This window comes from Coffea arabica, chromosome 10c (assembly GCF_036785885.1).
Source record: "Coffea arabica cultivar ET-39 chromosome 10c, Coffea Arabica ET-39 HiFi, whole genome shotgun sequence".
NCBI lineage: Eukaryota > Viridiplantae > Streptophyta > Magnoliopsida > Gentianales > Rubiaceae > Coffea > Coffea arabica.
Genome location: NC_092329.1, coordinates 1,542,491 through 1,569,705, shown reverse-complemented (window position 1 = coordinate 1,569,705; position 27,215 = coordinate 1,542,491). Strand labels below are relative to the sequence as shown.

General features: G+C 37.3%; 3 protein-coding genes across 14 annotated transcripts; 1 reads left to right on the top strand and 2 right to left on the bottom strand.

Annotated features, from left to right (window-relative positions):
- Window positions 1–98: 98 nt before the first annotated feature.
- On the bottom strand, window positions 99–5,333 carry LOC140016121 (uncharacterized). 6 transcript variants are annotated; one of them, XM_072069346.1, is made up of 9 exons: window positions 4,847–5,333; window positions 4,428–4,655; window positions 4,197–4,318; window positions 3,966–4,026; window positions 3,736–3,876; window positions 2,760–2,867; window positions 2,330–2,558; window positions 1,991–2,242; window positions 99–485 (listed from the first exon to the last, which is right to left on the bottom strand). In XM_072069346.1, the coding sequence occupies exons 1-9, from the start codon at window positions 5,045–5,047 to the stop codon at window positions 403–405; spliced, it is 1,425 nt and encodes a 474-aa protein (XP_071925447.1). In that variant the 5' UTR covers window positions 5,048–5,333; the 3' UTR covers window positions 99–402. The 6 variants fall into 6 exon arrangements, with proteins under 6 accessions (XP_071925447.1, XP_071925449.1, XP_071925448.1 ...); XM_072069348.1 differs by having other exon boundaries at window positions 154–433; window positions 4,847–5,184; XM_072069347.1 differs by having other exon boundaries at window positions 154–485; window positions 2,339–2,558; window positions 4,847–5,184.
- A 1,048-nt stretch (window positions 5,334–6,381) lies between these two features.
- LOC140004099 (uncharacterized) lies at window positions 6,382–13,763 on the top strand. 3 transcript variants are annotated; one of them, XM_072068996.1, is made up of 7 exons: window positions 6,382–6,952; window positions 7,931–7,991; window positions 10,425–10,519; window positions 10,603–10,636; window positions 11,699–11,753; window positions 11,842–11,884; window positions 13,225–13,763. In XM_072068996.1, the coding sequence occupies exons 1-7, from the start codon at window positions 6,641–6,643 to the stop codon at window positions 13,294–13,296; spliced, it is 672 nt and encodes a 223-aa protein (XP_071925097.1). In that variant the 5' UTR covers window positions 6,382–6,640; the 3' UTR covers window positions 13,297–13,763. The 3 variants fall into 3 exon arrangements, with proteins under 3 accessions (XP_071925097.1, XP_071925099.1, XP_071925098.1); XM_072068998.1 differs by having other exon boundaries at window positions 6,505–6,952; window positions 11,699–11,762; window positions 13,225–13,316; XM_072068997.1 differs by lacking the exon at window positions 7,931–7,991 and having other exon boundaries at window positions 6,505–6,952; window positions 10,430–10,519.
- Window positions 13,764–14,351: 588 nt separating this feature from the next.
- LOC113712288 (histone-lysine N-methyltransferase ATXR7) lies at window positions 14,352–25,362 on the bottom strand. Of its 5 annotated transcripts, none has more exons than XM_072068994.1 (21): window positions 24,803–25,362; window positions 24,162–24,346; window positions 23,497–24,040; window positions 23,248–23,361; window positions 22,741–23,064; window positions 22,318–22,659; window positions 22,017–22,241; window positions 21,321–21,809; window positions 20,743–21,136; window positions 20,517–20,666; window positions 19,970–20,400; window positions 19,772–19,894; window positions 19,368–19,448; window positions 18,605–18,658; window positions 18,363–18,514; window positions 17,675–17,718; window positions 17,504–17,588; window positions 15,400–16,570; window positions 14,876–15,187; window positions 14,652–14,791; window positions 14,352–14,524 (listed from the first exon to the last, which is right to left on the bottom strand). In XM_072068994.1, exons 2-16 carry the CDS (start codon window positions 24,323–24,325, stop codon window positions 17,697–17,699), a joined length of 3,609 nt encoding a protein of 1,202 aa, XP_071925095.1. In that variant the 5' UTR covers window positions 24,326–24,346; window positions 24,803–25,362; the 3' UTR covers window positions 14,352–14,524; window positions 14,652–14,791; window positions 14,876–15,187; window positions 15,400–16,570; window positions 17,504–17,588; window positions 17,675–17,696. The 5 variants fall into 5 exon arrangements, with proteins under 5 accessions (XP_071925095.1, XP_027091433.2, XP_071925094.1 ...); XM_027235632.2 differs by having other exon boundaries at window positions 14,652–15,187; window positions 15,400–16,457; window positions 16,539–16,570; window positions 24,803–25,321; XM_072068995.1 differs by lacking the exons at window positions 14,352–14,524; window positions 14,876–15,187 and having other exon boundaries at window positions 14,681–14,791; window positions 15,400–15,462; window positions 16,539–16,570; window positions 24,803–25,321.
- Window positions 25,363–27,215: the final 1,853 nt, after the last annotated feature.

The window sequence follows — 27,215 nt, the reverse complement described above, 5'->3', positions numbered from 1 at the left end:
TGTCAGAAAGGTTGAAGTCGGTGAATGCTGTGGTTGCCCCGCCCTATAGCTGTTGTTGCAGCTCATGGTCGTTCTTGTCACAGCTGAATCACAACGGGTTAAAGTGGTACATCCATCCATAAGCAGATGGACCTAATGACTGATCAAGACAGATTACCAAAGTAATGACACTCGGTGACATGATTGTTCCCAGTACTTGTAAAGGCCAAGACAAAATGAGTTAGAGCGCACCGCAAAGTAAATTAATAAGTAAGTCGTCTACCAATATAAATCTAATGGAAATAAGCAGACGGAGTTTTGCATATGTGGCACTATCTTGGAGTTGAGCTGGATTGTAAAGTGAATAACTCTCAATTCGTTTGATCAGGATAACATCAACTCTGAGGATCGCCATTCAATTTTTCAATCAAGCTTGCACTTTTGGAGACATCGGCTGCACAGTGATATGACAGTGTAAAACACACCTATGAGAAGCAGCAGCAACACTGCAAAGGTGAATGGAAAAAAAAAAAAAAAAGACAAAATAAGAAATTGAGAAGACAAGAATAACAGTCTAAAAGTAGCATCACTCAAATGATAAGCCTCCACACAGATAACAAAGTTAAAATAGTCCCAGACAATCATAACGATGCCTACAAGCTATCTAGAATGTGAGAGCTCTGTGGATCCCCTTCCTGCTAGTGTAACTATTGTCGTGAACCAAATCAGCTGTGTAACCCGTAATTTCCGTTTTTCTGTTCTACCTTCGTGGACCTGCTTGTAATCTATATAAGAATGATAAAACATCCTCAAGTTTCCTTTTCTTTCATCTCCTAGCTCACCAGGAAAGTTTGTGACCACATGATAAAAGGATATCTATATGGAGTCTGGAATAAAACTAGGGAGGAACTGTTTTTTGGGGTCCTGGCCAGAAGAAAAATTCCATCAGACTATGGCCTCCAATCCACATGCTGTTTCTTAACTCCATTAGTCCCATGTCTGCCTTCTTCCACCAATAATGGGCTTTTATAAAGAGACCATGTAAAAATTTTGACCAGCCATATATCTCCAGAACTGGTTCATTTCATGTCATTATTAAGATCCAAAAGCAAAACTATTCAATCTTAGTTGACTAGGTCTGCGAACTAAGTGACATCAGCAGACTTTCATTATAATGTTCTTATTATGTAATTCCAACCAGTTCATGTGCTCTTCAGTTCATTTACTGCAACAAGGAAAAAAGTCAAAAAGAATTTCATCTTTCATTTCAGGAAGTAACATATGGTCCATATGCACTTGTTGCCTTATAACACTATATAGGCATTCCATGTAGTCAGTTTAGTATTACTCCTGCACAAGAAAAGAAGAGAAAAGAGTTTATTTCCAATAGGAGGAGTAAAAGGCTTAGATTATTTGTTTTTATCTCTTTTTCGATTAAAATAAAAGCTTTTTCTTTCCCGTGTACTTATCCCGGAGTTAACAAACAGGTTGTTCCATTGTTTTGCCTTCTTCTATCATTTCTTAGTTTATATCTCACAATTTTTTTCCTGTTCTACATCTGTAAGCAGAAGAGTCCACTGTCTCATATGAAACCCCACCATTAACAAATGCAAAGGTTTGTACACATGCATGATGGATAGCTAAGAAAGCAAATATATTTTAATGTTAATTTGTTGTATTTGTAAGCTACAAATACAGTTGCAACTAGACAATATCAAACTAGCCCACTGCACAATCTAATATTTGTTCCTCAAAAACATAACTGAACAACAGTTTCAAAGAAAGAAAGAACTGCTTTTGAAAATATCTATCTAAGCCTCTTATTAAAGCCATTGATTTAAATTAAAAAAGAAAAAAAAAAAAAGAAGCTCCATTGAGCAATAAGTGCATAATTCTACTTGGTGACTATTTGATGCTATAGTTCTCTGAATAACAGTTAACTCCATCATACCAGAAAAATTCTCACAAGAAATCATTAATAAAAGAAAAAGGAGGAGAAAATGACAAGTACCTCCTACAGTGCAAAAGAACATGATGGCCAACCGATATCTGATCATCCATGGCAGTTCAACTTCCAAAAGGCAATGGTTTTTATATTTCCCTTCTACCTTGGTAAACTTAGATTCCGTCCTTTGGGCTTTCAATTGTGATAATGAGGTATTCACTCCAATAACAGTATCTCCATTTTCATCCCTCACTTCGAATTTCAAATTGACAGGAGCAGTATCCCAATTAATCTCAACTATTCCAAAATTTGGCTTCCCTAAAAAATATGCAGATCTTGGAGATCAATTATCCAAATGCATGCAGCAAGTCAGGTAAACTCAATAAAATGCAATCGAGGACATACCATACGTACATGAACTGTAGCTGCAGCCTCTATCCATCACTCTCATAGTACTCGGAGTCAAGCGTGCCGCAAATCTCACAAGGAAATGAAGTGGTGAAGGGACTGCCTTCTCCACAGCCTGGGTAATCCCACTTGATGTTATATCATATAAGGGGTATCCAGCTGCACAATCATATCTTGTAATTTCCCCAAAATGAACATCCCCACTGATGAAGAACACCCCTTCCCTCTATTTCAAGAATAACAAGAAAACAAACAAGAATTTGAATACGAGATCAAATTATACTGACAATCTTCAACTGAGTGTAGATATTAAGTTATTCAAGCTTGTATGAAAAAGGTCAATAGCACTAGAAAACGCTTATCCAGCTCAATCAGAAGTGAATTAAATTTTTTTTCCTTGTTAAAAAAGTAATCAAGAAACCATCACCTTACTCTCAGATATTAATTCAAAAAGACGACTTCTTTCTTTTGGAAAACGACCCCAGGACTCCATGTAAAACAAAGGGCCAGTGGTTGCTGACAGGTTTGATATCACCTGGAGGAACAAGCAACGTGAAGAATTTATAAAAAGGATGAGAAGTAAACAAAAAACGATGTGGATTCAGGAACAAAGAATGAGTTCCACTAAAAACTTTCTCCTAATCCTCTTTCCCAAGCTATGTTCACCAAGCATGTAAAATGTGGCAGTAAGAGTGTCACCAAATGATCTTGACAAGAAATATACCAAAAATGCCAAGAAAATGAAAAGGCAATTAAACAACTTGAATACAAATCCGGTACTATTTGGTTGAATTGAACCACTCCTATCCAGTTCATATGTGGTGACTTACGTCTGACTGTCACATAAAAAGAAACAAATTAAGAATGGGAAAAAGTCATATATCAACATATAGTGTTTCTTTCTTGCTTTTTGTTGAGACCAATTCAGAAGACAAGGATAAATGAAATGCTAAATCCGCACATCTATCAACATGTTCCCCAGTGAATGATACAAGCAGCAATCAACCACAGGATCGTAAGATAGAGAGATTAAGTGAGATAGTATCAGTGTTAGGACAAATGGCTGGATTAGTCCTTCAACTTTATATCCTTCATCTTTTACTTTCACCAATTCAGTCCTTGAAGAAAATTTTCTTTGACCAATTTAGTCCTTCCACACTCTACCATCAAAAAATTTCCAACCACCATCTATCTCCACTTTCTGGTTTCAGGGAAGGGCAAAAGTGGAATTCATAAAACCCCATTTAAACAGAACAAAGAGCGGGAAAAGCATCATTGTGATTAAAGCGCTATATTGATCCTACATCAGAGCTTGTAGCATCATAGCGCACCAGGAACCAGCACAGCAACAACGATGCATAATCTAACATAACAGATGATAAAAAAATTTTCAAAATATCTACCTGTATAGAAGATCCGATGATAGTAATGGCTGTGGCAGGACCTTTTAACTCCTTCGCCAACCATTCCCATTGCAGACTTCCCACGATACTTCCATCACTAAATAAAGGGTCTCTATGGTACCTAGTATCCAAAAGAATAACCTGAAGAAGTTTAAGACCCATAACAAAACACGAGAAGTCCCAGTCTTCCACGCAGGAGCAAGAATAGTGGATGTTGGGAGTTACAATACCTTGACTTGTCTACCCCTTGGGCCAAATGTGTACGATGCATAGACACCAGCTTGCTTGCGCCTATCAAAAAAGATAGCTGGTGCGTGAAAAAAGGTTGAGCTTTAGCATGGGTGGACCAAGTGCATGTCAGCGTGAAATGTAATTTGCAGCTTAATTTTTCAGAAGGTAGGTGTGATATGTATAGAATGAGGGGAGGACTTATTTGAAGTGGAGGGAGAAGGGAATCCAACCGGGGACTATCTTGGGGCTCGTCCAGGAAATCTAGCAAAAGCCTTTGGTTGGTGATTTTGGCACTGAATTCCTTGCCGGCATCGTTTAGTCCATAATCATGGTCGTCCCAAGTGCCAATAACCTGCAGAATGAGAAGGGAGGTAGAGGTAGCAGTAGTACGGGTAGTAGTAGTATAGTACATCAGGAAAATAGCAGCAGGAAAATAACTAACTAGGAAGAAGAGAAGGTACCTTGGTGTTGAGGCGAAGACGAGAGTAACCGGGAGAGTTTTTAGCCAGGAGATATCTAGACTGCATTTCATGCTCGGAGGAAGGGATGAAACGGGGAACATTCTTCCAAGGACCAATAGTTCTTTGTTTGCCGAAAAGCCTAAAGGGACGGCGGATGTCACCGTATATGTTGTCGCCCAGCCAGATAAATACATGGGGATTGAAGTCGATGATTGCATCCCATATGGGCTTCAAAAGAATGAAAAATGCTTAGCCGTAGAAGTGGGAGAAATACCATCATCTAATCAATAGTAACCTAGTAATCAAGAAAGATACTTGCTCCTCCTACTTAAATCAATCTACCGAATGACGAACTGTTTCTTCTTTCTTAATATTACACTGTTATTTGGGAAAAAAAAAAGAAGAAGAAAAGAGAAAACCTGGGGAGCGCTCTGGTTGGCGCAGGATCCGAAGGCAATTCGGGAAACAAGAGACTTGTTATCCTCTTCTGCTTCTTCCGACAACAACAAGGCATTGCAAGGAGACACCCCGAAGAATGCGACGATGACAGCACCCACAACCACGAGTGCAGCACACAGAGATGACCGCCGCCGCCGCCAATGTGACACAGCCGCCGCCATTTCAAGTAGTTCCGAGGATGAGTAAATTAGAGTCCCGCCGACACCGTGGCTTCTTGTCTGCTGGGCGATGGCGATCCTACGAGCAATAGTAGCGTAGCAAAAGAAGCACTGTGGTATATACGAAAAATGAATACCCTAAACTGGTAAAATGGATTTGATTGATTCCTGTACCATCTAATCCTCCTCCTACACAAACATACATTAATGAACTAAAGGAAGCAAATCGTAGTAAAATGAAAATTAGTGACGGAAGGAAGGAACAGCAAAAATCAACCATCAACCAATCATGCATAATCACTGAACCATACCCAAACATCATAGGAGATTATTTGGAAATTTTGTTTATAATACAACAACAATATTATTTGAAAAACAAATTATATTGTCTATTTTTAATAACATTCCCTACTAATACTCTAGAATTAGAGCTTAACTAATTAGCACTATGGGAGAGGTTTGGGGTTTAAGAGTTAACACCTCTTGCTTAGAAGAAAATAATTAGCAATATATGCATACCCATCAAATATTAGCCAATTTAGCACAAGATAAGGGTGCATTCAAGTGGAGATCCGGTAGTCAACTCAAATTAAGATAATAACTAAATTCAATCTCTTCCAATTTTCAAAAAGTCAAATGAACTCATATAAAAAATTAATATTTTATATGTAATGTCAAACAAAGGATATAATCGACATATCACACTAATAAATAAAAAAAAATTTAAAATATATATATATATATATATATATATATATGTATTGAAAGATGGATTAGACTCTTGAACTTATGATTTTAGAAACACTCGAACTCAATTCGTACGTATTATTGAGTAACTCAAATTTAGTCAATATTTCGAGGTTGCTTAACTGGAGCTCTTAGTCTTGACTCTCATATCCTTTCTTTTATATTTCTATTGTAAGATTTGCAATTTCTCACTCATCCTTTTCTCCTGCTATAGTAGCATTACTACAATTTTGTAGTTAGCAATGATATGATTATAAGGCCCCAGGCAGCTCAGTCGGTCACGCTTTCCTCTTTAGGGGCGTTGTCCGGCATTGGGCAACCAAGGTTCGAGTCTGCCTGGAGTTACTGTGTCCGGAGTGGAGTGGGGCCTCCTCTTCCGGACCGCAGGGGATTAGTCGAGCCCCATAAGGATTGACCCGGACACTCCTGTGTCGAAAAAAAAAGAAAAAAAAAAAGATATAATTATAAGTTGCGATCAAACCACTGAACATTAAAAAGAAATGAAAAAAGCCATAAGCGAGTGGGCTGATGCTTAGCATCGCTTAGTTTGGGGCTTAGAGGGGGGGGGGAGTCCGGAATCACTCGAGTTTAGATACTAGAATTTGTTGGGTGTGGTATGGGCAAACCCAACCCAAGTAAAGAGCAGGAAGATAGTGGCCGGCCCGGAGTAGATGAGATCTACACTAGTCTGTAGTCTGCAGAAACACCACTAATAGTAATGGAGCAGCACTGACTACTAAGCAAAGTAATTGGAGTATTGGTTGATTTGTTGAAGAAGGGAGGACGAAGAGGATCAATTTAAAAATTTTAAGCTAATCAATATAAATAGGTATTCAATCTTCCCCTGAGATGAACCTCTCATCGTTGGCCTCTTCATTTTTGGTGTGCTCCGTCTCCTCTGATACCAGTCGCCCATTAACAACAACCTTCGCCGCCAACCAGTTGTGCCTGGGACCGGGACCCATCATCAGATTAAAATCCCTCCGCACTGCAACTCAGATTCCCAAGAGGAGGACAATCCACCGTCACCGCTCATTCCCGTTCATGGCTTCCTCCGGGGGTGGTGCCGCCGCGGCTGCTACTGCTACCTCACCCAAGTGGGCTCAGAAGACTATTACCATCCCTCCACAGAGGCGAGGCTGTCATCTTATCACCTCCAAGGTAACGCCACCTATTATACCCCCGGCGGGATTGCACAAACATTTTGTTCTGTGCATCGCCACTACAAATTCTTTTGTGCTTTGTCTTCCCACATCAATATAGCATACGCCTCTTACTTGCTACAGTTTTAAAGCTTTCATGCCACCTTTGAGCTTTGCAGCTTTACCCCTTTTCTGCAAAGGTAATTCTTTTAAAATCCCACTTAACTTTTCTGGCCTTCTGGAAGGTAAACATGTTCCCCGTTGATCTTTGGTGTTTGCCGCTTACCGTTAAAACCCACCCTCACGCCCCAGGATTTTCTTTTCCAGTACAAATCAAGTGTGGCCGTATGACGTTCCCATTGTACCATTTGTAGGTATTGTTTGTCAGTAGTAATTTTCAGTCATCAATCTGTATAAATGTTCTTGATATTTTGTGCTAGTAATTAGTGCTTAAATAATTTTTTGCAGTACTACTATTAGTTAACACAACCTGTGAGTGTTGGTACTTAAATCAAAACGTCCCTCGTGTTTTGCAATTTTACTTTTTTTTTTGTTCCTCACATTTAAAATGATGCATTTGCATTCCTCACAAAAGTGAAAGATTCCATCTTGATCCTAACTCTAGTTCCCGTAACCTTAGCTTAAAACTGTCACAGGACTCACGCGTTATGAATTTTAGTGGCGTAGAAAAGGTTAAATCAGGGATTTTGACCCACCCACTACATATCCAATGACCCGAAATTTACCTGATCCTAAAACTTCTTCTGATCGATCCTGACAGATAGCTCAATTGGTGTGCTTCATATTTGCGGGAGACTTAAATGCATCATTTTAAATGTGAGGGACGAAAAAGTCGAACGGGTAAATGTGAGGGATGTTTTGTTCATATATTGAGAAAATTACCTGGAATAACTACATGTGCACATCTGTTTATTTTGGTGCTTTACTTTCATTCTTGTGAAGGTGGTAGTGATTAGTGACCTTTTCCATGTCTCAGATTTTGAAGGAAATTGGGCAAGACTTGTCAGGCTTTAAATGTGGTCTTGCACATCTTTTCTGTAAGTATTTGACAGACCAATCCTTCTCTAGGAACTCCCCCCCCCCTTCCTTCCTCTGCTTCTTCCGCTGGCCACCCCTCTTCGCTGCTTTGTATTTCTCCACGCTCCTTCCCCTTCACCAACTAGGTGTCCCTTATACATATTTCCCTTCCTTTTCTTCAGCATGTTCCCTTGTGCCTATCTTCCTTTCCTCTTTTTTATGCACCTGCCCTTCATCCCCTAGTAGCCCCTGCCTCTTTTTCCCTCAATTGAACCGCCCCTTCTTGCTCTTATCTCTTTTCTTTAGGCTACAGTGCTGCTCTCCACCCCTCCTTTCCAAGCCACTGCCAGATGCATTGCCCACCCCTGGCCCTCTTGTTGCCGCTAATTCTTCTCTTCAAGCATATCCATCTCCTTTGTTGCTATGGCAGCCACCTCCACACCTCTACATTCCCTCTACCTCTGAAACCATCATATTTTCTTCCGATAGTACAACCAGGTCTGCTGGTCTGTACAATGTTGGGGACAGGTTGCTTTTGTTGTTGACTGTTTCATAGTTTCTATAAGTTGCATTTCTATTCTTTATATGGGGATGTCTTTTTGTGTGCACCCTTTTGATTCTTCAAGTCTGCAAATGTCCGGCAAATGAGTGCATTAGTATTTATAATTTGTTGATTGGCCTGTTCTATGTTTTTGTCCTGGATTCTTTTTTTTTTTTTAAATTGTTGGATTATTAGGAGGTGGAGGAGGGAGAGGATGAGCAAGTTAATGTAATAAGATAAATATTTTAATTCCTCAGACTAGTATGTATGTATAAAAGATAATTCAAAAGAAAGGTATAAAACAATGAGGGCAATCTAAACTTTATCGACTAGATTTCCGTACTTCTGATTTTAATATCAGAATAGTGGGTAGGGTTATGGTGTCTTTTCAGCTTAATACCTCTAGATTGTCATACTAAAAATGGTTTAATCTTGAAATCCTTTAACTATTTTGGTTTACTTATTTCTATTTTAAATGCATCTTTAACAATTATATGGTTAGTTTCCATATTCATTTGGCAATCTAGATTCATATATTTTTCATCAGAACCCTTTGTAAAATCTTATTGTATTATGGTAGATGCATTTCTTGGTATAGCCATTTTCTTAAAGTGATTGCTTATGCTGGTATCTTTAGATCTTAATTTTATCATTATCACCACACAGACTCCCTCTCTTTCTCTCTCTAAAGTTGATTTTTACTGATGCATAGAAAGTCTAGCACATTTATTTTGTCTAATAATACCTGATAGTGTAATCAACTTTTGGAACTCTGGAAGTACTCCATATATTTTTAGATCTTTTGGATATTACTTAGCAATCATGATGAATCTGTCTTAAAAAAAGCAGAAAATTACAATAGGCATTTAATTTAAAAAATTGCATCCCCTATTAAGATTCATTAGGTTTTGATAATTACATATTTAGAAAAGAAAGACTGTTGTAGATTATCTCATCGTTTTTTTTACACTAATTGACCATTGATTACTAGTGTTACCCTGAAATCCTGCAAACTATTGCTTTTATTTTCTTCCGAGCAAACAAAGAACGTTTAATAGTTTATTTTATTCTAAATTTGTAGCTGAAATTTTTTTTAATATCAAAGCAATTTATTACAATTTTATTAGTTACCCACTTTTTTCCTGTAGATATTTTATTTTTGTTTTCTAAGAAAAAGGGATTAATCAATTAGTAAAATATAAAAGGTTATGCAATATTAGGAACCAATACTGTTTTCTTGATGCATTGTCAGAAAGATGTCATTCTGGTGATGCATGTTTCCCTGTGTCAGTCTTGGATTTTATGCATCTATCAGGTTTTTAACTATGTAGACTAATATCATTGAGGTTTTAAGTTAATATCATTGAGGTTTTAAGTGTTCAAGTAGGTGTTATCTAGTAATATGTTGCTAATTGTTCATGAAAAATAAAAAAGCTAAATATGGGATTGCTATAAGATTGCGTTACATCCTGGTTTGTACTCTTAGAAATATTTGTATTCTTGATGGAATTTGTTTTCTTAGAAGTATTTGCTTTATCAATTTGTATAAGTGGGTTATTCAATGGAACTGTTTTCTTAGAAGTAAAGTATGCTAGATAAAATTTGTTTTTGTTTTGTTAGAAGTATTCCTATTCTTATTAATACACTACCCTAACTTGATGACTAAGCATTGTTAAAAGGTTACTTTGGCAACAGAAAATGTCATAGACACTTAAAATGTAGTCTTTTTGGTGTAATGGAATTTGACAGTGAGGGTTTTTTTGTTAGTTGACTATTCAGTCAAAAGGGGTCCATAATTTCTCAAACTCTAGGGCCATAGTGGTAAGTTAACCAGATCTTAATTGGTGTAAGTGTGACGAACCCATAGCTCATATTGTGGAGCATTTATTTTCCTTTTTCCTTGATGCATCAGTGCAGCATACCAGTGCTTCATTGACCATTAATGAGAACTATGACTCTGATGTTCGAGATGATACTGAGACATTTCTGAACAGGGTAGTTCCTGAGGTAAGCTTGTTAGTTGAATATTTAGATGCAATAGTGTATATTGTCTGTTTCCTGTGTTATTTATATTTGAAACTTGATTCCAGGGAACTTCAGCTCCATGGAAGCATACATTGGAAGGTTAGTCTATGGCCTATTTTCCTGAGAGCAAGATTCTCTGCTTTGCAGATTGTTCCATTTGCCTGGAAAGCTTTTTTTTTATTTGCAATTATTTTTTTCATGAAATTAATATTTCATTTATGGGTCTGCTAGTATGTTCAATTTCTGCATTTGTTAGAGGAACTTTTTATCAAGGAAGAGTTTTAATGAAAGTTTATTCTACCCTAACCCAATCCTTTTTGTAAATTTGTTTACGCGCCTGGATATATCTTTTATAACTAGCATCATCATCCTCTTCCTGAAGTGGAGGAGGTAAGTTATTCTACAGTATATGATGAAGAAAGAGGTTAAATTGAACTCTTGCAGCATGATGCATGTGGTCCAAGGTTCTAAACTTGAAGTGGCAGGGTGGTAGGGGTTTGTTAGGAAGTTTTGGTTTCTTTCTCTGTGCTGAAGTTTTATATTAAGTGTTGGATTGCAAAGTTTCGAGAGAACAAATTATGATTCGCCAAGTATCTTGCTAATTTCGAGTTCTTGTTCTCATGTCTTTATTTAGCTTGCTGTATAATGCAATTTGAACTGTCAGAAGGGATTGGCATATCTTGTAGTTTAAGTATCAGACATCCAAAGAAATTGGCAACTATTGCAATATCTGGAGATGATAACTAAATCAAGATATGCCACATATGTTGTTATCTTTGAGGTCTTGTTTCCATCTCCTTTTGCTTGCCTCTTGTGACAAGTGCATATTATGTTGTCCCATCATTTGGCTGTATTTCTTGTGCTCATGACACCAAACCTTCTTTAACTTTTTACTATGCATGGTTGAAGAAATTTCAGTTGATCAAGCAGTATATCTCTTGCAAATTGCAGACACTGAGACACCATTTTGCATAATTATATTCATGTTTAAATATTTCGTTCCTCGAATGGAAAATTTCAAATGCCAATTGTGAAATATCAAATTGCAGCCAGAATGGTGGCTAAGTGGCATGAAGTTGTAAAATCCTATTTGTCAAAATATTTTTGAGTTAATTGTTTACAAATCTCAAAATGATGATCAAGAATTGTATTATTCTGCAGGTCCAGATGACATGCCCGCTCACATCAAGTCATCAATGTTTGGCTGCACCCTGACGTAAATCTAGTTCGTTATCTTTTGTTGGAATGTTGTTATGTTTTATTATTGTTGAAAAAGCCATTGACAGTGTGTTTGGGTCGTGTAGGATACCAATTACCAATGGAAAGCTTAACATGGGAACTTGGCAGGTACTGCATTCTCTTCTTGCTGTTTCATAAAAATTTTCCCTTTTTACCCAAAGTACATGTTGACCAATTTCATGCTTCCAACATACCCTTCTTGTCAACCTTATACTGTACATTGCTCGAATAGTCTGTGTGTTATTGGCTTTGGCTTTGGTTTACCAAACCAAAGTTAGCATTCATTTGTGGCATTCATGTTTCATATGGATATATCCAGTTTGTTTAATCCAAACATGTTTACTTCATCGTTTAGTTAACCAATCTAAAGCCCAAATGAAAGAGGGGCTTCATCATTTTCTCAGCAGAAGGAAGGAGATTCAAACTTTGTCATCTGCATGGCTTGTTGGGTTCCAATAAGGAAAGAATTCTATGCCTACTTAAAGTGTAGCCATTTGGAGCAGCTTAAACTTCCTTCTCACGTGCATGCCTTCCCTTGAGTACATACTGTGGAGAGGAGAGGCGGCAGGTGGTGGGTAGTGGGGGAAATGAGGAGGGAGGGGGCGGTGATCAGGGGTGGGTGGCAGGTGGTCAGGGTAGGAGGGTGGAGGGGGTGTTTTGGACAAACACGCCTAAAACAATTAAAATAATCTAGAGTAAATTTCTAGACAAACACCCAAAAACACACACCATCCAATAGGACCCTATATCTATTCATTTAATAGTTGCACAAATTGCAGCGAACTATATCGGATAATCTGGTGTGTTGGTTCTGAATTGATTGGTAGAAGAATATAGGTCATAGGATTAGGTTTCTGAGATTTAACAACTAAATACAGTAAGTGAAGGTGCATGTTAGACGTTCTGATTCAAATTGATATATGCAAAACAATATCAAAAATTGTAGAGTAATGAGCTACAGATGGTTGAACTTCAATTCAAAGATCCATCGTCCGCTTATGCCATGGCTATGATGATTGATTAATCATTGTTCCGATGCTATATATTCATAGTGCGGAGACATATTTTATTTATATTCTGAGCCGATACTTCGACTAGGAGTCTGGTGAGTTTTCTTTAATTATAAAGACTGGAGTATTAGGTAATATACGGTCAATGGAACAAGCAATTTATAGTGGGAATGTCTGATGTTGTGAAGAACTAGAATGAGTATAGTTAGTTTTAGTAGTAATAAACAACTCTTGGGATGTCCCTTGTTAATCTCTCGGTACTATGTAATGAAGTTTCTAAGACATGATTACTTTTGTTAATTCGGATTTCAATTTTGTATATTTGCTTCCAGTGATTAAAAGATAAAATATTGACCCTTAGAAGCTAATGGAATTTGTTCCAATGCATCAATTATTGAAAGGTTGGTTTCTTAAACAGTTCCCTTTTTGGTGATACAGGGAATATGGCTGTGTGAGCACCGTGACTTTGGTACTGCTCGTCAAATTGTGGTTACCCTCAATGGCCTTTAAGCTGCTGTTATAAATGCAAATGAAGCTTGAGATATTATTTGTGTGCACTCATGCAATGGGAATGACAAGCATTTTGGGCAAATTCTGTTTGATATATGACAGCATCTTTGTGGGAACTAGGGATCCAAAGATTAGCTTATTATATGCAGACAGGGTGGCGGTTTATCTGCATGAAAGCATGTTCAGATACCTAAAATAGCCACAGCATGTGATGTACGATAACGTTATAACGAGAACAAAATGGGGGAAGTGTGTGTGTGTGTGTGTGTTTTTTTTTTTTGGGTCATGTAGTAGAAAATATTAGGCCCTGTTGGGCGTAGAGTAGGAGGTGCAGGTAGGTGTTGGATGAGGAGAGAGCAGCACAGCATTGTTACTATTGTTGTACTCTATTAGGAACGCAGATCGCTGTCATCATTCTCTTGAACTCGTCAAAGCTAAAGAAAAAAATCTCCAAACTCTTGGGGTGATGTGGCCAGTGTTTTCCTTGTTGTACACATCCCAATGGCCTCCGCTGGCTCATATCTCTCCTGCCCCTCCCACAAGCAGTGCTATCTTTCTATTTTTCTGACTTTGGCAGGCCATCATTAGTAAGGTATTTGAAGATGCGCTGCAGCTCCCTGCAAATTGGACCTCTTGTTCTTCCACTGGTGATTTTGTCTAACTTGTGCTCTTATGCTCCAAATGCTGATTATATGGTTATAAGGGTAATGGTAATTGTCATGTGAGTTATTAGTGGTCGTCTCCCGGTTGAGAACGAATGGAGAAGTTACATCTTTGTTGGCACACAACGGTGTGGAATGGAGATTTAATCTTGTAGTAGACTAACTGGCAACCCAACAACTTACTGATGAAGACTACCAAAGAGGGACGTAGTGGTTAGGAAAGTAAAGTGAATCAAAGAGGAGGTAAGCTAGAATATGTCTTGATTGGCTTCGAAAAAGATCGGTGATTCATTGTTATAAGAGTTATATGAGTTATAGTCAGATCAACTCCTTCACATAATTATTCAACTAATAATTACCAATAGAATACACAAAACATCCGCACAGCATATATGAAAACAAAAATAATAGATTGAAACAAAAAGCCAGTTGCTAGAGACGCCTATGTAATAACCATTCATTTGCACTGGTAAAACCTACTTCTATGGGCCAATGACACCCCGAAACAGTTTGTCTGTAAACTTGTAATAAAACTTGGACCTTAATGGAGCTTGTTCCCATCAAACCTGTGTATATGACAAGCCACAATCTTAGTATAGTTTATTCTGGACCCCCAACAAACACACACCCCAAAAACTTAAATACAAGGGAAGATAGTTAAAAATAAGGCCTATAACAATTGCAGACACCGACCTGCCGGACTTGAACCGACAACCAAAGGATTTTGCAACTGCAGGACTTGTTCGTCTCTGGTTTTGCCAAATCCTTCTACTCTTCCATTTGAGCTAAGGTCGGCAAACGCAAATCCTTCTACTCGTACTCCTCCATTTTAGCTTAAGTCGGCAAAGAATGTCAGTGGCATGGTTTACAACTAAATTAATTGTTTCAGCAATCAATCAGCCAACTCTCTTCATTACCTCCAAAATGTATGGTGTCTGTCTATTTTATATGCTATATGATTGCAGTTGCAATTGTATGACAGATTCTCTCCTTGCTCTTCATCAAAGAGGAAAATAGTTATTGTATCCTCCCTCAAATCTTAATGCCTCGTCAATTGATTTTGGTACGAGTGAAATGGACAATTCTCCCTTCCATCCAACATCTAGACAGACGCTTCACTCAAAACACCCTCCACCACACGAAGGTCAAAACAATGCTACGTTAATGTTTGCGCTAAAACATTCTACACTCCCAACACACAGCACCCGTCACCGAAGCTGAAATGCACTCTATTGTGGACCCAACAGGAACCATAAGGGGAAAAAAAAATTTAACGTCAGATAAATGCTGATTCATTGTTAGAACTTTGGAAGAAACGAACACACTGAGCTGCGAGGATTGGTGTTTAACGTAATTCTTAACGTAGTCATGAGCTGGACAAATGAGAAGATGAGAATTCGGGGGTGTATGATCACTTATAGAAAGAGATAGAAGCACATACCAAAGGGCCTTGATAATCTTCGACTTTGCAATTTGAATAGATATATACATTACTGGATTGTTCCTGCGCCATAAAAAGTGAAAATAACTAATAATTGGGATTTGTATGACCTCCTCTTACACAAAAATTGGTATGTAAAATGCTGAGATCTGTTGTGCACTTGATAAAACTTTAAAATATAACCAAAAGGAGAAAAGGGTTTATCAGCATTTGAGAAGATTTTTTGCTAACAAAATTGAACCAAAATAATAATTATTTTGTGTTACACTCAGGCAGGACATGGCATCCCTCCTCATTGATGTTTCAGAAGCCTATATTTGCAGCCATGTAACAACACCAGAGCCGCAATGAGAAATTCAAAAGGGGAGTTATTATATTCACTCATACTACATTCACTTGAGACAAACATCTAGTAATATTAGTCCAACACAAAAATCAACAGCATTCTCAAATCCAAGTCCATGGCTTCTCAAGGAGCAATGAGGTGCGATTTGATACTTTGTAATCCACAGTTTTGCTTTTTTAGATAGAAAATATGACTGTAATTTCTTGTTTCAATACTGTCTAACAAAAGAAAAGTTTAATCACCCGAAAATAAAATTTATGGAATCAATAGTAAACTGGCTTCAGCCCAAATGTAATAAGCTGCGGGTGCAATCAAGTAGCATTAATTCACTCCCGGAAGGGGAGAACAATACATTATAACACTTGATTGAAAAAATTGAGCAGGCCGCTTGCTGGCCTCTGAAATGTATTATTGATAATCAAAGAGAATTAGTCATATGATTTCATTTCACATATATACCCTTTAACTCTCATGGTATTGATGACAAACTATGATACCCATAAAGACTAAGAAATCTCTTATATTCACTACAAATGTAAACCATGATAATTCTGTACGGTATCAGGTAACTAATTTATATACCATTTCGAAAACAATGACGGTATGGGGCAATTCTATACACATTAAAGCCCAAAAGTGCCCAAATGCAAAAAACAGAAAACACCAATTTTCAGTTCTTAAGAGGAGAAACTCATCTGCAACTCAGAGATATCTACAAGGATATGCACACGAGTCAGTAATCATCAACATCGGATAAGGTAGCAAAAGTCCAAAACTGGTCGCCAGCACCTACCTCGTTTACAAGAAGAACGTGAATGGGATAACCTGAAACCACATTTAAGGCGTCAATAGCTATAAGCCATGCAGGTCAGATAACTTCACTATCATATCTAGGACTCCAAACTGCCTTTTCTTGCAGTCTAGCAACATATATAGAGATACTTTTCACTTCTTCAGAGACACTCGCAGAAGCATGATGAATCACTTATATTATGGACAATTTGAAAGGGGAATCCTAATTGCTTATTGTTGACTAACAAGCAATCCCTCTTAGAATATTCAGACATTAAAACTCCTTCTCAAGAGAAATACTATTAAGTAATGGTCCGCTAGCTTTATAGTTTTGATGAACCACTATTATGTCTCTCAGTTAAACTTTTTACATTCACGATTTTGACATTAATTTGCAGAAATTTTGAGAACACACATGCAATGGGTCCGAAACCCACAGGAAGAGTTGAGAGAGAGAGACATCCAACACATTCAGATATCCATGATAAAGGAAGCACCTGGTGGTAACAGCTTACTAAGGACCAGAACCATAGTGTGTGGTCTCTTGTAATTTTGACAAATACACAGATGGAGACCGCTCAACTACTCATTTTCATCCACTTCTCCCCCCGATCCCCCAACGCATGTAAAGGCCAAATAAAATTAGGAAGAAAATGTTATCTGAAACGTAAAAGCTTCAAGAGGAGCAGAGTGACAATACTGAAGTTTTGCAGAAACAATGAATTGACATCACTTGAAGGCTGAAACATTGAGCTTAAACAATTCCCGAATTAATTTAACACATCGATGCAGAATTATCAATCAGCCCTTTGGGTATGATCTCCATTGTGCCCTTTTAATCAGCTTGCGTTTAAAAACTATGGTTAAAGCAATTTGGTAGCGGCTGTATTTTATAAGAACTGAAAGTAGATGGATGAAACAAGAAAAACCCAAAAAGATGAAATGCGAAGGAAACATGCCCCATACCTACCCCCCACCAAAAAAAAAAAAAAAAAAAAGCAGCAGTTCCAATCCTCTGGGGACTCGTCAGCTTTAACATCCAAGGAATCGCCTGAAAAAAGAATAGCAAAAGATTAATAAGGAGGATATAGTTGCTGCTTTTAAGACACTCATTGCAAGATTAATATATGAACAAACCAGCTTAAACTCCTCAAGCCTCTCAATTCAGCGAGCCACGACACCTGAAGATCCATGCAAGTTTCTTGAAAGTCAAGGTAATGTGTTTTATGAAATTCAACAGTTTGTTGGAAATTAAAAAGTAACAGACTAGATCACATGACAATTTTACTAGTATTAATATCATCTAGAGTGATTACATTTTTCTTGCATTCACAGGCCAAACATGACAATAATAGTTTCAACCATGCTGGCATGTCATTGTCTCTGATAAACAAATTTAAGTATCATAATATTTAAATACATGAGAACATTCTATAAAGCTTAAAACTAAAAAGTAAAGCTGATTACCAGTTGAAACACCGACCACAAACCACGATGCCATACAACCTCAAGAAATGAAACATAAACTAGACATGCTAGAATGACATAATTAATCATTTGTGTTATCATAATGCACAATTTTGAATGTCTAAGTACTTACTAAATTTGGCAGTATCATATATGAGCATGCAGAAATTTCCAGAATGCCTGACCGTATAATGGATGCTTAAGGCTTATCAGTAATCCATATACAGACTGATCTAAAAATGATAATCTAATCCATTCATCAACCAAACTCTGGAGTTCCACATCACCAGTAAATGGTATGGCACTTGTACCACATCATCGCAACACTATGGAACCAAGAATTGAAATCGGCAATTACCTCCTTGAACCACAATTGCAGGGAATCTTTTTCTCCTCCAAAGGGAACTTATAGTTATAAGTAATTTCTTCACCAGCTGCAATATGACGCTTGGCATATATGAAAATCTTTTTCTGACCTTCCACACTTATGACCTTCGTATAGCAATTAGGCTGCAGTATATGATTTGAAAGTGACAAAATCATGTCAAGTCAAAAGTCCACCATGTCATGGCACAGAACCATGGGTTTCATACTAGTTACCTCACATGAATGGTTTATAAACCTAGCAATTCCACCACGCTTTGTTGCATCAACCTGGAGAATGTACAAATAAAATGATGTTTAACAAAGAAGTGGAAAGAAATGCAATATATTGAGATTTAGTTCCTTTATACTTGAAATAAGAATATAGGTATTAAAACATGGATTGGTTCGGGATCTACAACATAAGGTAGTCTATCTTAGCAAGCATATTTTTTAAGGCCAGGAGAAATATCTTCAGGTGCTTGCTAGCACCTAAATACCAACCAAACCCCCCCCCCCTCCCCCACAAAAAAAAAGGGGGGGTGGGGAGGAAAAACAAGACCGATTCCCAAATTAGACAGATAGTTCACACAATAGCTGTGCAATGCACAAGAAAAGAGACATTCAAATTAAGGAAGCATAACGGAAAGAGGCAATAGAAGTCAAACAAATAAGAGAAAATGGAACACATAAACTGATGGCTGCAGGAATTAAAAATCTCAAACTCATGGAACAGGGTAGTGCAAAAGATTCTGATATTTATTCAGCCCCTCTGTCATTGCTCAGGCAGCTGTCTCTCTGGTGGCAATGAGAAATTACTAGAAAGCAACATCAAGCTAAATTAAGTAGCTAACTGATGTAGAAGGAAGCCAGAAAAAAGGGCATGAATATCTTTGCTTCTGCAAAATTCTATCGATCTGCTATTGGTTTTCAGCCAATCTGACTGGTATAAGTTTATCTTTCATGAAACTATATGAACAATTTATTTCGTCTCACCCACCACATATCCATCGTCCAATCTGAAAAGATAACTGCTCCCAATTCCCATCTTCTCATAATGCCGTTCACGTATGTCAGATATCTGACAAATCAACAAATCAAATGAAATTTAGTAAATGAATCAAAAAATAAAAGAAATGAAAAGGGCAACCATCATTATAGCAAAGCAATATGATACCAAATTTATTTGAAAATAAAAGAAACCCAAAAGGCAAAGATAATAACAATCAAACACAACTTGCAAAGAAATCGCATTTGAAGCTGCTTTGTTTCTTATTCCTTATTTTGGTTGCAATTTAAATATTACTTCTGCTTTTATCCTTGAAGCTTATGATATAGCTCAACGTGAAAAGGTGTAAAATTAAAATTTCTCCCAGATAACCAAATAAAATGATGCCCACTTACACGAGGTCGGATAAGTTCCCCCACATACTCAATAACGAAATCCTCTGCCTCAATCGGCTCCAATGCAACAAGACCCCAATCATGTATCATGCTCCGTTGAAAGCGTAAACGTTTTTTCCTTGCCTGAAGTAATGTCTTTATCAATTTACTAGCACTAAATATTCACTAAATTTCACATGATAGAATTCCCTCATTTACCTTCAGCTGAGTCGCTTTCAAAAGATCAGCACCCTCAGCAGCTGCAAGAAGGTTACGCAATTTAACCCTGTTTGTTCTTGCAGAAAGTCCCTTGATGCTCGACGACTGAGAACCAGGAGCATTGGATATGATATTTTGAGCATGAACACGTGTAGTCCCCCTAGCACGCGCCCTATCAGCAGGGCTTGCATTAAGCGACCATTTACGCCATTCCCAGCCATTAACTGAGCATCTAGCACATCCCTCAGATTGGGGAAAGGGTGCTCCCTTCCTCGACTTACAGGTCATCCTCACCTTTTCTATTGTAACATGCTTAGAAGCTGCTTGCTTTCCAGCACCCTTTGAGACTCTCAAAACTTTTCGAGATTGTGATTGTGCCATATCATCCTCCACTTGCTTTCTTTTCAGTTTCACTACTTTACTCGCTGGATCTGGAAACAGAAAACCGCAAGACATAATTAACATTGGTGACTAAAGTAACATCTCTCCAAGAAGAACAGAAATCTGAGCACACAACTGGAGGTCAAAATAAAAATAAGGCACTAACTATTAGGCATCTTCTCCAAACAGCCAGAAGACTGCAAATCTAGTTTGGCAAACTTTTTGCTTCTAGAACGAGCAATTTTCTCGAGATCTTTGGTGTCCTGAGTAGAAAAAGAGGTAGTCTTTCTGCTGCGGCTTGGAAGATCTTCCCTGGCTGCATTCCTTAGCAAACGTTATTTTGCAGAATCACATCATCTGAAAAGTGCACAAAAATTGGAAGTGTAAAATACCTTTAACCTCTCGAGCCACCTTTTCCAACTTTTTGTTACACACATTGTCTAACAAGAAGCTATCTCCAAGTGCATCGGCAGCATTATGTACATCATTTCTGCAACTTTGTACTGCATATCTTTCAGCATTTACAACTGCATTTTCCAATCTTGCATTCTCTGGTATGCCTTCAGAAATTTCATGTTTCCTCGACTTCTCAACAGACTGCCTCAGCAATCTAATGCTTCCTGCAGTTGCAGCAGACTGTGAAACTGATCCCGAATTTCGCCTAGCCAACTTTTTCTTGCGGTAATACGTGTGCTTCCCACTTAACTCAAGCACTCTAGAAGATCGATGTCCATATTTTTTAAATTCATCAAAAGAGTTCTCATCCAGTCTCCCACTCCCCAAACCCTAGAAAAGGTTAAGGGTCAGGTCATAGAAAGAGTCAGACAAGAAACCAAACATCTTTCTTGATCCATAAAGAGTTGTTAAAATATCATGCAAAGCTTATTAAGTAGATGAGACTGTAAACTTTTCAGGTTAAGCACAAGACAAACAGAAATTAGGCAACCATAGAAATTTAATCATTGAGTACCTCAGAATGATCTGATCTCAAAAGTTTCTTCAAAGGAGTCAATGTCATCGAAGTTCCCAAAATAGCATCATCAACCAACATTAGTTTCAACTCTCTGAGCACAAGATCGTGTACCCTTAACCGGCACACTGTCAAGACAGCATCTAAGGTCATCCTTGGAACAGACTCATCTGATCTAGAGGGTTTAACTCTGCAGGCTTGTGATGTAATACAGGTTCTACTACTGCCTTCAAATTTCATGGGTCGAAGCTTATCAAACAATACCTTATGACATGGGTCATCCAGAGGCACTTGCAAATTGTTAAAAACACTTGGCAAGATATTAGTTATAGAAGTTTGACCCTCATTAACGGTTTTCTGATGAAAGCGCTCTTCTGATTGGGATGCCAGTTGAACATTGTTAGATGAAGATGCTTTTGAAACAGAGATCATCCTTGGCGGATCTTGTCCAGTCATACAACCATTCACAGAAAAAGCATCTGAGGCAACCTGATGATTCAAAAAACTCTGTTAAACAGATGAAACGGGAAAAAGAGATGCAAATGAGGAAAATCCAACCCCAGTGAAGGTTTTAACATTTTCCTTTTCTTTTTGCACTAGAGGAAGGGGAATGGGAGTTTGTCGGAAGTAAGTGTGGACAAAAAAAGCATAATTAACTCTGTAACATCCAAAATCATGCAATAACTTCAGTATCACCTCAGTGAATTCTGCAACTTCTGGAGAATAAACTACCTTCCTCACTTGCTCCTCTAAAAGACTTTCAATATACTCAATCAATGACATCTTAACAGATAAATGCAGATCAGCTAACACGATCTCAAGGATGTCATCAGATATATTTGTATCCACTGAGTTTGCCATGATTTCAAATCCAGGGGGAAAATCACTCTCGCATTCAGAACACTCTTGTTCCACTTGCCGCTGCATACATTAAATTGAAATTCAGACATTATGAAGCACACTGTTCAACGCATCAGACAAGATTCCACAAACTCACATTTTCAACAGCAACCTTTGCACGTGGTTCAACATACTGCTTAGATGGAATGCTGAGTTCCACTGAGACAGGAGTATACCAGCGTTTCCTCTTTCTCCATCTAGATGAGTATTCTGCTATCGTATCATAGAACACAGCATTCCACATGACTTCCATGCAAGAATCAAGTAACACTCTACAAACCACCACATAAGCAACCCAAAAGTTTTCAAAATTTCCAACAGATTTCAAGCAAATTGAAGGCATCATAGCACTAGGAGAACACTGCTGCTCAATAATACTAGATACTTCAGCTTCACACCCATAAGTAGCATAGTCCTTCCTCCCATGAAGAGCTTTATACTGCCAGCAGAACAACACAATAATAGCTTCATCAAGCAGGAACAAAAAAATAAATTCTTCTATAGCATAAGAATACCATACCATCTTTCCTTCTGAAGCAGAAGTTTCAATGGACAAATGGATCGCTTCAGGCTTAGACTGCTTATGGACCTTCTTCGTTGCCATAAAGTCTGAAATTATGTGACTAACAATCTCATCTAGCATAAATCGACGAGCAGCTTTCATGATCCCTGAGTGCAGCTGACAACAAAGTTCATCAAAAACTGTGGATATCAAGTTGACTGACAAGTCTGTCTCTTCACTTTCAGCATTAGACATGGTGACAGCTCCACCCCTAGCCATTCCCCATGTATTTAGCAAAGATTGCAAGGTGAATGGTTCAAATTTGTTTTCAATGTGATAGATCTGCAGAGATACATTGCCATACATCAGCATAAGATCATACCTATACGAGTCTAAGAATAAAAGGTCTAAGAACTGCTATGTTGAATATTGCCAAAAAATTGCAATTGGGGCTCCATGAAAAGCTCCTATAGCCATCCGATTGTAGCAAGTCCAAAATTAGATTTACCAAGTCAAATAGCTTACCATAACTGAATTGTGGAGATATCCAAAATGAAACCAGGAATAGAGTTCTATAAGGGTGTGTGGCCCATGTTTCCTCCCTTCGTCGTCCTCAAAAAGCCAAGAAGATTCACCTGACTGTGTTTTAAAACCAGTAAAGCGAGTGAAATTATGGAGTTAGTCATCAGATCAAGATATGTTTGTGTGTCAATTAAACATATAGATATCAGAGAGAGAGAGAGAGAGAGTCAGTGTGTGTCAAGTAGAATCTACCAGTGGCACAAATGGAGCTGTGGGCAAGCAAGCTTCTCCAGAGGAGAAAACCTTATTCATTGAACCAAAACCACAATACTTTCCACTACTCTGAGTATTGCAATGTGAATCTGTAGGGCAATCTCTCGATTGTTTAAGGCCAGAAGTGGCAGCAGCCAAGTAAGCAAAACCTGTAGCAACATGGTCAGGATATTGCTTGAAGTACTTCAAGGGAACAGAGTTTGTCAAAGCCCCATTCAGAATAGGATAAACCGGTAGCTCCTCGGGCAAGAAACCAGTAGCCAAACCCTCATATAATTGGTCCTGAATATATGGGCCACACATCTGACCATTGTGATTGACATACATCCATCCAGTCACATAAGAAGGCAAAGAAGATAAAGTATGGGTTTTATTATCATTTGAAGAGCCACTGACAACAAAAGACTGGTTAACATCGCCACTGTTGCCGTTTGACTGGCAGCTTATCTCTGTTCTGGAGTTTGAACCAACTTTTTCATCGCCGTCGCAGCAAGCTGCAAAATTGTGCGAGTCATTCAGGCACCTGAGCAATCAAAAGCCGTAGAAGATGAGCAAAGTGACATGATAGGGAGGTAAAAGCAGTAAAAAACAGGAATCCATCTTAAATTGCCAGTAGACATTAAATTACAACAATGGGACATTACCCGAGGCTCAGTTCCATGGAGGATTCAACATCACTGAGGTGGTCTTTATCAGGAACGACTGAGGAAGCTACCTTCATTCTTTTTCTAGAAGAGAAACAGGCTTCGTATTCATGGAGCAGAGTTGTGCCCTCAATATGGCGGCAACAAAGCAGTGAAGAAACCATAACTTTCTAAACCAACAAAAGCTGCAATTGTTCATAAATTAGTTACCTAATTTAGATCCAGACTAAAGAGGAAAACCGGACTCACTACTTTGTCCAGTTGTTAATGAAGAGAAAGGGCAGCTAAACGTGAGGCGTTTTTAACGAGAAATACTTTTGCCAATTATTAAAATGATAATGATAATATGAATTGAGAGACGGTTCTCAATTTGCCCATCATCGGGATGACAATTCATCAGATTAATGCGAACGAAAAGACACTGTATTCTATCAAGCTTTGAGTTTTACTCCAACACTATAATATAAAATTCGCAACGAAAGAAACGTATAGACAAACACAGACAATCCAAGAGCGACAATTAAGTTCAAATACACAAACTCGGACATAAATGCGCACGCAAAACAACGCTACATTCAAGATAGATACGAGAGTTACAAATTAGGCCCCAGATAGATTCCAAATATTTGGATTGTACTTACTTGTCGTGACTGGTGAGGACGATTGATTCGTTCTGAAGATAATTGCAATTGGAGCGAGCAGCGCAGCCGCGGGTACAATGGTGGATAAGCCTTACGGGAAAACGAATCAAGAGGTCGCCTAAATTGTTGTGGTGGAGAACCACGGAAACCGGCGGGTCTAATAATCTAAAGCACACGCTCTCGGCGATATAGGGCACACGCACTCAGGCATTGGATGCTTGCAACTCTGGAAGACAGGTTATATTAACGCAAACCTCCCTGAGGTTTATCTTTCTCGTAATTGCGGTGACCTCCATAATCCATTGCAATTTTTTTTTTTTTTATAGCGTAGGTGGGAGGGCTCAAACCGGCACCACCCAACCCCACGGTCCATTGCATTAGGCATGTCAATGGCAGCTTCTGAGTTGGATTCTTCAATCTAAATTCAAATCCATTAAATTTGATCGAACCCAAACTCAGATCTAAACCCTTATGAATCTAAAAAAATATATTCAAAACCAAATCCTTCCATTCAGGGGTACCAATGGATACTCGCTATATTTTTATAAATACATTAAAGTAGAAATATACAGATTTCAAAAAAAATATAAATATCATCCAATTTTTTTTTAAATAATAAAATTAATATTCAAGAAGTTGAATGTAATATTATAAACTCAAAATATAACTATTATCGATTGCTTCGATTTATTTTTAAAACTTCAATTGTATTTACATCCAATCTTTAATTTATTTGTTTTTACTTACTTTTTCTCCTTTTTCTAAAAAAAATTGTACTAATTACAATAACAACTAGGACTAGTTTGAAAAAAGAAAACAATCATGAAATCTTACTATATTCAATCCAATGATTGTAAAATATTAGAATGTTTTATAAAATTTAATTATATATACATGGACTGGATAGGCTATGGCATGAGTTTGGATTTGGATACGAATCATAGAAAACCAAACCCTATCCAGATCCATAACTCTTTTACACGGTTTGGAATCCAAACTCTATCCAAGTACATTAGGTCTAAGTTGAATCTAAATAAAATTCGATTCATTGACATACCGCAACTTTGAAACTACTAATAATTAACAATAAGACTACTATATATATATATATATATATATATATATATATTACAGCAGCAAACAAATCGTGAAGGTTTTTTTTTTTTTTAAGGAAATCGAAAGGGTCAATTACACTAAACCCCTTGTAATTAGGGTAAGTTGCACTTTGTCCCCATTTTTTATTTCATCATCACTTTGCACTCAAATCTGGTGAACAAGCATTGGTCAACTTGTTCCAAAAAAAAAAAAAAAAAGAGTTGTTCATAGAATAAAAAGAAGAGTCCTATTTGTCTTTTCATAGACTAGGTTGCGTTTGATATAATTGAAATATGAAATTTAAAATTTAAAACTTAAATCTAAATTCATTAAATTACTAAATATGATATATTTAATGAGTGTATATCATATTCTTATTTTTTGGAGCAAGTGTCATTCAATTAATTTAGATATTCTAGTTTTTGTTATCAAACAACTATAAACATATTAAAATCTGAACGCATTAAGTTTAAGTGTTGAATTAAATTATTAAACAGGGCCTAACTCACTTTTTTTATCTCTTGGCTTTTCAATTTCATCATGTTATGGTATAGGGTAGTGAACACAAGTGTGAGATTCAAATTCAAGATTTCCTACTCATATATAAAAAAAAAGGTCATAATGACCCATTTCCCTCCTATCCTATTATTTAGCAAATTTAGGATTTTTTTTTCAAATGTTTTCTATTCCTTTTTTTCTTAGTAATCATTTATACTAGATAATTTTGTTCGTTTCCAATACAAGATTCATCATATAATTTGAGACTTGCATAATAAGCAAAACTTGCAATATATATGGGTTAAAACATAAGAAGTAATTATTCAAATGGAAATTAAAGACTACCTTATTTGATAATTCAATTCAATATTTAAATTTAATGGGTCTAGATTTTAAAATGTTCAAATGCGTTGAATAATCAAAAGTAGAACATATGAATTAATTAAGTCATACTGAATTTTCTAAACAAAATTTTGTGATACATCACTTATTATTTAATGTGATATATACTCAAATGTATTACAATTAATATTTAACAACTCATTAACTTTCAGATTTCAAATTTTAAATTTCAGTTTTCAGATTTCACGCCTTAACATAGGCAAACAACAAAGCCTATTTCTTTCTTCTTCTTCTTCCTTAATCATTGACGTTGATTCTTAGTCAACAACTTGAGAGAAAATAACTATACTTTTTTCTCCGAGTTTTATGTTCTTTTGATATTCTTCTCTATTTGGATTGAAAAAAATATACACATAAAGTGCATGTAATCTCGTAATCAACATATTTAGATACACATTGACAAATTATAGCACTAGTG

What these genes read in the sequence shown, in the direction of transcription:
- LOC113712288 (XM_072068994.1), bottom strand. Translation starts at nt 24,325, where the DNA reads ATGGTTTCTTCACTGCTTTGTTGCCGCCATATTGAGGGCACAACTCTG. An exon ending in TCCATGGAACTGAGCCTCGG is followed by an intron (nt 24,041 to 24,161) that starts GTAATGTCCCAT and finishes TTGATTGCTCAG; the next exon opens with GTGCCTGAATGACTCGCACA. An exon ending in GATTGGACGATGGATATGTG is followed by an intron (nt 18,659 to 19,367) that starts GTGGGTGAGACG and finishes TACATTCTCCAG; the next exon opens with GTTGATGCAACAAAGCGTGG.
- LOC140016121 (XM_072069346.1), bottom strand. Translation starts at nt 5,047, where the DNA reads ATGGCGGCGGCTGTGTCACATTGGCGGCGGCGGCGGTCATCTCTGTGT. An exon ending in TCATCGGATCTTCTATACAG is followed by an intron (nt 2,868 to 3,735) that starts GTAGATATTTTG and finishes TTGTTCCTCCAG; the next exon opens with GTGATATCAAACCTGTCAGC. An exon ending in AATTAATATCTGAGAGTAAG is followed by an intron (nt 2,559 to 2,759) that starts GTGATGGTTTCT and finishes TTCTTGAAATAG; the next exon opens with AGGGAAGGGGTGTTCTTCAT.
- LOC140004099 (XM_072068996.1), top strand. Translation starts at nt 6,641, where the DNA reads ATGAACCTCTCATCGTTGGCCTCTTCATTTTTGGTGTGCTCCGTCTCC. An exon ending in GTCATCTTATCACCTCCAAG is followed by an intron (nt 6,953 to 7,930) that starts GTAACGCCACCT and finishes TCCATGTCTCAG; the next exon opens with ATTTTGAAGGAAATTGGGCA. An exon ending in ATGTTTGGCTGCACCCTGAC is followed by an intron (nt 11,754 to 11,841) that starts GTAAATCTAGTT and finishes TGGGTCGTGTAG; the next exon opens with GATACCAATTACCAATGGAA.